An 8,036-nucleotide genomic window follows, 5' to 3' on the forward strand; every position below is an offset into this window, starting at 1 on the left:
GTATAACTGTCAGTCTCAGTCTTTTCTCTTTTATTGTCACAAAGTTAATGACCATCATTGACACTATCAGTTTGTAAACATATAACATTTATTGTGAGGAGATCTGAGTTCAGGAAAAATTACCGCCCAGCCCTGATGTAGATGTTAAGCCTTGGTAGAAATATGCAGTCTCAGACTGTTCGTGTTTAAAAAGGGAACTGAACATTCAGATTTTAGAAGACTCATACAAAGTCATTGTCAGGCAATCTAACACAATGGTATGGTAATTTCACATGATTTTTAAAGGCTGTATTTAGAGCTGCGACTAAGTACAGTACACGTATATTACTTTAGTGTAAGAAAATGTCTAAAAAAATCTGGTGCCAAACTGAAAACGTAGCAAATTCTTGTAACCAAGATTTTTTTGAAATTATATGTAAAAAAAAAAAAAAAAAAGAGAGAATTATTCAATCAGTTGCCAGTTTTTTTTTGTTTTTAACTAAATGATGAATCAGATCAGTTCCTTTCCATTTATAGAGGACAGTATCAGTTAATTTTATTAGGAACTGTCCAGTTATATTATGAAAATATCATGGAAATCGTTTCTCTTAGTGATGAATGGAAATGTACATAAGTGATTTACATGCAGAGACAGTACTGAACTTGTTCTGGATTTAATTGGTCAGGAACATCAGTAACTGCAGAGCCCTTAAAAAAGGGGAAAAAAAGGAGTGAGTGTGGGTGTGAGTGGGGGGGTTAAAGAGATGACATAATAACAATTCCTTCATTTTCTTTTTATTAACACATTACATGTCCATTGAAAAGGACTAGGTAGCAAATATATTGTCTTTTGCATTCAAATGAACACAAAAGGATCATACCTGTACATTCACTAAGGCTCTGTCTTTAGGGAAAACACGGGTTTCCATAAGGCAAATAATATTTAAAGGAATGCTATTAAGTATTATCCAGCATGTCAATTTATTTCTTACTTCTTCCTGACAGTACAAGGATGCAAGCTGGTAGCACAATCTGCTCTGCCGTGCTGATTCATATTTTACAACCTTAATACACAGTAAAGGGAAAAGGCAAGCCCAAAAAATAAAAAAGTACACAGTATCAGGATGTGTTATTTGAGTGTGTAAAGTACAGCATGTTGATGGATCAGTAGGTAAAGTCTGGAATGTCAATTAGTGAACTGATTCCTAACCCTATTATGACACTGCAACAGATGAGATGCCAAAGTGTTGTCAAATCACAAACCATCAATGAATCTGGCCCCTCATTTTAATGTCAGCTACACATCTGTAAAATCTTGCACTACTGTGACGTTGCCGCTTTGACAGCATTTGCCTACAGATTGATAAACGCCCGCCAAAACAGCCAAAGCCACGTTTGTGTTAGTTCCTGTGACGGTAGGTGTCTTCGAGATCACACAACACCGTAGCAGCCTCACTGTTGTTGCTTGCAAAAAAACCCAAAACAAAACAAAACAAAAAAAACTAACAAGATGATTCAATACAGTTTAAACATGTATGCAAATCTCAATATGTAAATAAATATACATACAGCCAAATTTCTCTATCAGCTTGTATGCAAGCCTTCTCCCCCTCTCACCACAAACAGTGGTCACATCTGGAAGTTTCACATCACATTAAAGAGCAAACAAGAAAAATATTCAAATGTTTTAAAACCGATCCGTCGGTTCAATCTGCTAGAAGTTACAACGAGAGGCAGGCGTGCAGCTGCGGGAAGCAGCAGTTTTAATTTTAAGAGCTCAAACGCTTTGTTCAAAAAGCATGAACAAACGTTCCAATGATGTATCGTGCTACTGCCTGCTGACAAAAGCAGCAACCCTGATTTAGTCGGTTAATGCATAAAAATTACATAATAACAATTAAAAAACAAAAAAAAAAAAAACTATGAATGACTGCATGAAATGCAATAAAGTCACATTCTGTGAGGCATGTGGATAGAATAAGATAACTTAAGATGGATAAAATGCATCTGTATATTTAATCTCCTCTCCAGTATATAAACTCGTGGGTATCAGAGCCGCTCGTCTCCCTGCTTTGTAAACTCACTCTGTACACTTGTTAAACATTGACATCTAAACAGTCAAAGATGCATAGCCTTTCCCCTTCACACTGTCCTCACGTTTTGTTCAGACTTTTTCAAAATAAAACACTGATTACACCTCCTGTGCTCCAACAAACACTCGAGCAGGCAGCGTATTTACTCCAACAGCAGCATACACGGTGAAGAAGAGTCTTCACGCATCCCGGCCCGCTCTGCCGCGCAGGGAAGGCAAGGATCGACGTCTCATTTACCGACCTGACTTCAGTTTCAATCCAGGCAGACGTAGGGCAGTATGTTCAGCCTGCTCTCATCTCCGTGCGGGTCCAAGGAGATGCACTCGGTCCAGTCGTACCATTTATCCATTGTGTCATAGCAACCATTTACCCCGGACCAGTGCTGTGTGTGTAACCTGCTCAGGTCTTTGCCATTCACCTCTCTGCTGACTCCAGGGATCTCTCCAGGTGGCGAGTCTGAAACCAGCGTGTGTGTTTTCTTAGCATCTTTGCTCCGGTGCTCCTCCTTCTTCAGGAACTCTGACATGAAAAAGTGTGCACCGGGGGTGTGCGCGCCCGACGACGTCAGCACATTGCTTTGCTGGCTAAGGTACGACTGGATGATTTCGCTCCTCGACAGCTCTTTCCAGTCCGTCTGCTGGAAAGGACTGGGAGGAACTGGCGGATTTTGCTTCGGCTGTTCTGACCAGTTATTCTCAGGTTTGTGATTCGGTCTGTCCTCGCCCTCTGGGAAAGAATCCTTCTGGAAGGAGGTTTTGATCTGCCCCGTTACAGGATCGAACGTCAGCCTCCTGTCTTTTAACCTCACTGGTTTTGTTCTGTCTTCTACAGTCAGCCCTTCTAAATTAACAGAGCAATCCTTAGGTCTGTATTTCTGTCTTTTTCTTTTCCCTGTATTAAAAGAAGGACCCTCATCTTCCAGACTCTCCACGCCACTGCAGGGGGTGACAGTGGAGCCGTGGAGAGACATACTAGGAGGCAGGTGGTGAGAGTCCAAATCAGCAGACCCTGAACCGTCAGTGTGAAAACCCTGAACAGATGCGCTGAAAGGCTGAGGAGACAGTCCGAGCCCAGAGTTATCTACAGTCCCAGGTCTCACGCTGGGGGTAGGAATACTCTGTGCTTGGGGTGCAGTTTGTTTCACAACAGCTTCCTGTTTTAGAGTCTGAGGACTGTGCAAGGAACAGCGTGGGCTTCTGGGTCGACACTTTCCCCCAGAGGCAGCTTGCTCCTGTCTGGCTTGCTGCTGCAGAACTGATGCTTTTAGCAAAGAGGAAGTGCTAGGAGGCTTGCTGCATCCTGGGAAATTTGAGTGAGGTTTTACAGCATGAACAGGGATTTTATTTAGCTTGTCATTGTCCAAAGCCTCAGGAATGTCCCTGTCCAAAGACTGATGTGCACGAATATCTGCAAAAATTTCTGTGCCGGTACCAATTCCATTGGTTTGCAGCTGCTTTGAGTTTTGGATTTTATCATTAAGAGTTGTTTTAGGTATCTTTGCTGGTAAAATCGGTCCTTCCTTCTGCTCGCCCTTGCGTTTTTTGTTGCTCGGTTTTTCCACTCTCAGGGAGCAGTTGTTGAAATCATTTCTGTTCTTCAACTCTGGGCCCGTTTTACCTGACGGTGGGTTGGTGGCTGGAGCAGAGATGCAAGGATGAGCACCGCCAATGGAAGACCACGACGCACTGGTGCCGCCTTTTGACAACACCTCAACCTTCCCTGGTTCGATTAGCTTCTGCCAGTTCCGCAGAAGCTTCTTGGCTCTCTTTGCGAGGTCCTCGTTTTTGGTTTTCTTCCGGACGTCATTGATGAGCTTGCCCAGGCGGGTTTCCTTTAAGAGGAGATAAGATTGATGATTGTTTAACAGCGGATGAAACTTGACTGCTAAAAATCTGCATTTGATTGCTTTATTTGCTGATGGCACATGTTGTAACTTACCTCCAGTGCCTCTTTGGTGATAGGATATTTCTCCAAAAAGGAGATCACCTCCACGACGACCACCATGTTGCATATCTGCTGGAAAAGAAAGACCAATTATATACAAAAATACTGAGAGACAGGGGTGGGCGGTAAAAACGGTATATGGTAGAAACGATATAAATTTGGCCAACGGTAGAGATTTTGACTAAACCGCTCTACTGCGACAGCGCATGTTGATGGTGTCATCAAGCTGCGCCTGTTTTGGTCGAAAGCATTGCAACGGCTGCAAACAACATCATCTGCAAATTATGCCGGGCGACAGTAACAGCAAAGAGATGAAACACTTTTGAAACACTGTGCTAATGTTATGCTAATGTGGCTGTTTTGCTAGCGATCACATAGGACATCTTTATATACCAGCTAGTCCGACTTCAGTAACCCTGTAAAAGTCACTGCTGTTTAGTTTTCTGTCTTCATTTATGTTGGAAGTGATAGCAGAGCTGTATTTTTTAATTTTTTCAGAAATCTCTCAGTCAGAACATGCTATATCATGTTTAGGTGGAAGCTAGCGAGCCAACTTCCTGCTCCGTTAAATTTAATAAATTCTGTTTTCATGGATGCCTGGATGGGGTTAGTAAGCACAACCAGAATTCATACATAAGGCACACTGTCGATTTTTGAGATAATTAAAGGATTTTAAGTGTGCCTTACAGTGTGTAAAATACGTTATACAGAAGAAAATAATATATCGTGATATATATCGTTACCGCACATGCTTCAAATTATACCGTGATATGGATTTTAGGCCATATCGCTCAGCCCTACTGAGAAATCACAAAAACAGCATTAAAGGAAGACATGTCTGTATCTAGATGTTGCCACTCCACCAAACACATTCCTCAGAAGGGGAAAAAAAGAACTTATCAAAAGGTCGAGAAATCATTTGAATAAACTTTCAAATGTGCACCTGTACGTTTAGAAAACATTTACTAGTTTCGGGCTCAGTTTGTCAAAACGAGAAAGCATGCAAATGTGCCGTTTTAGTCCACCAAAATAGTAGAAAGCCCACGTATTCAGATGATTGTTGTCTTTAATCTGCAGCCACTTCTGCAATGATCAACAATGTGGTTATTGGTTAACATGTGTTGCAGCGGAGGATTTCCTTTGCAAAGCCAAAGCCCAACTCTAGCTGTAGTGTGCCTGCGATCAAACTTATGACATTAAAAAACCCCTGATCGAAAAACGTTGAGTGAGGAGTCGTTGGCAAAAATGTAACACGTAGATGCTTCTGGAATAAAATGCGTTACATCACTGTGGACCACAAGCCCTGACTTCTGATTGATGCAGTGAATCACGGTCAGGTCTGCTCTTGCGTTTGCATTACGTGTTATTTACCGCGTGGTCGTCTCCCGGTGTTTTATATTTGGTGTCAGCCGATAGAAACTAATTTTCCGTCCTAGTGGAAAATTCTCTTTGTTGTGGTCAGTTTTATTTGGTGGCAAGCTTTTCTTTGTACATTCTCTCACATGCATCCAAGCAGTTTCAGCAGTCTGCCAACATTTGTGAATCTTTATACTGAACCTATGATTATTATTCTTCATACTATGGCGACGCATCTGAACAGGCCAATGGCAATAGTTGCGTCAGCCAACGTGTAGTTACATTACTTGCGAAGTGCACATCAGGTTACAGCATTGATATCCTGCTGAAGCATAAATCAGGTGTAAACTGTGTGTGGGATGCTGGGCATTTCAAGGCTTTCTGGCAGGATGTCACAGAGAGCACCCCCAGTGCATGACTGCAGGTAAGCATGTTGAAATAAGAAATTGTAAATAGGGATGTCAAACTTATTTTACATTGTGGGCCACACACAGCCCAGTTTGATCTAAAGCGGGCCAAACCAGTGAAACCTCTCTTTCTGTCAGTGTAAAGAAGTTTAGCTAAACATTTAATCCCATTTAATAAAGAAATGCTGCTGCTGCTGCAGTAAATGAAAGGCACCTATCAGCATGTCTAAAATTACAGAAAAAGATCGTTCACCCTCCACCAGGCAACCACCTTAATTATTTTAGGTGTAGTATGAATGACAACAGGGGAGGTGCTTTATCAGTAGGACAAGCTGTAAAACTCATGAAAACACAGTTAACTCATTCACTGCCAATGGCTGGCAGTGAATGAGTTAAAAGCCCTCCTTCACATTTTCCAAAACCATCCAGTTTGGCCGGATTGGAATCTTTGCTGACCGATTCTGGCCCCTGGGCCTTATTTTGACACCCCAGGCATGTGGATAATCAGGCGTGTGTTGGACACTCAGCAGTAACACACTGGGAGTACTTAAATGACACTGTAAACAACAACAGCTCTGAATCCATTTGTTTGTAATGGTCGCTGGTGCTGGGTAGCTCACTGAGAAGCCATACATGTTTGTAGGTTGCTGACTAACTCGGCTTGGCTGTTTATACTGCTGTAACACACCTAAAGTAATCCCGGGGTCATCTTAGATAAAGGCGTTACAAACCTCGGAGCCCTGCTGGAGGTCTCCTCTCTGCAGAGCCTCTGTGTCTAAAGGGAACTTGCACTACATTCAGCACGTCCCCCTCTCTTGCCCTGATGAACTCTACTGTAAGTGCACACAATTGTCGCCAGCATCAACTTAACCGGGCTCTGGCATGCCTGCTTCATCACTCACTTTCGCTAACTAGACGTTAGCCAGCTAATTAGCAAGCAAATACTAAGTGTCCAGACGCTGAATGCCTCCACTCTGTCAGTTCCCCTATAGCGACTCGAGGCCACCAGCTCGACCACCATTGTCTGCTCTTCTCCACCCAGTTAATTCCGCTTAAAACCAGTGGACATACTCACATTGCTCTGGCCGTCGATGGCCTGTAGCAGCCGGTCTCTCATCACCTGCGGAGTGGCTGTAGCCGCTGTCATCGCCTGGCGGTGTCGCGGGTCGGGACGGAGACAGACAGCAGAATCCCCCGAAGAGCCGGCGATGGGAAACCCGCTGACACTCACAACTCCGACGGAAGCTCCCCCGAAGCAGCGGGCATCATGCTTTATGATGCTTCTGTCTTTGTTTCCAATCGCCACCCTCACCTGTTTGGTACCGCTAACTGCAGGAGACGGAACACCCTCTCCGGGAATCGGCTACCCCCTCGGCTGGTAGCCGCCTCCTTCTCGGCCTTCTCACCGAGCTTTTTGTGAGGCAGCAGAGCATTGTGGGAAATCTTTACGTAACCGGCTTCGACCCGCGTCAAATCCACGTGCTCGCAGCAAGCTGTAAATTTAACAAAAAAAAGAAAGACAATAAAACCGGAAAGGTGGTCCTAAGAAATCGATTAGAGCAGCTGTCGCTAAAACAAGGATATATACATATTCTGGAAATCTATCAAATGAGTGTAAAAGAAAAAACTGTATTATTTATTACAATCATAAGAAACTGAATTCATGTCAATCCAATGAGTTGTTCATCGCCACACGGGGCTTCTCTTAGAAGTAAGGAATTATATTAATAAAACATAACATTCAACCATTTTTTCTACGCAGGAATGCAAGTAAATATCTGTATTTTGTATCTTAATGTATCGTAAAACAATAATTATATTTTAGCATTAAATACATTCTGTTAGATTAATCATGACAGAAGCATAACAAATGGAAATGACAAATACTGTTAGAGCATCTGTGTAATAAACCGTATACTAGGCGGTGGTCTAATAAATTTAAAGATAGAAAGCGAGACTATGCTGTATATAAAAGGACTCCATAGTTAAAATTTTCTTACACAAAAATAACCTTTAATAATACCAAATTCATATTTTTGTCTCGTCTGAACGTCCTCCACATCTAACTAATAAATCAAGGTGCCTTCCAGTTCACTTGAAACTGAAGCTTGATGTTGGAGCCACCTTTGATGATATCTCTTCTGTCAGGGACGGTCATCAAAATCTCACCATACAAAACAAGTCTTATTCACTAAAAAATGATTATGGAAAATACGTATGGATATTTCAACTGAAAAATACACTAAATTTAAAAAAT

At 42.3% G+C, this 8,036-nt stretch overlaps 1 protein-coding gene across 2 annotated transcripts; it reads right to left on the reverse strand.

Annotated features, from left to right (window-relative positions):
* Window positions 1–117: 117 nt before the first annotated feature.
* LOC146558783 (mediator of RNA polymerase II transcription subunit 26) lies at window positions 118–7,209 on the reverse strand. Of its 2 annotated transcripts, none has more exons than XM_085247758.1 (3): window positions 6,855–7,209; window positions 4,011–4,088; window positions 118–3,903 (listed from the first exon to the last, which is right to left on the reverse strand). In XM_085247758.1, exons 1-3 carry the CDS (start codon window positions 6,924–6,926, stop codon window positions 2,326–2,328), a joined length of 1,728 nt encoding a protein of 575 aa, XP_085103884.1. In that variant the 5' UTR covers window positions 6,927–7,209; the 3' UTR covers window positions 118–2,325. The 2 variants fall into 2 exon arrangements, with proteins under 2 accessions (XP_085103884.1, XP_085103885.1); XM_085247759.1 differs by having other exon boundaries at window positions 119–3,903; window positions 4,011–4,085.
* Window positions 7,210–8,036: the final 827 nt, after the last annotated feature.

This window comes from Mchenga conophoros, linkage group LG15 (genome assembly GCF_057382185.1).
Source record: "Mchenga conophoros isolate Kocher_MC1m ecotype Shallow Benthic linkage group LG15, M_conophoros_male_GT1.1, whole genome shotgun sequence".
Classification (NCBI taxonomy): Eukaryota; Metazoa; Chordata; class Actinopteri; order Cichliformes; family Cichlidae; genus Mchenga; species Mchenga conophoros.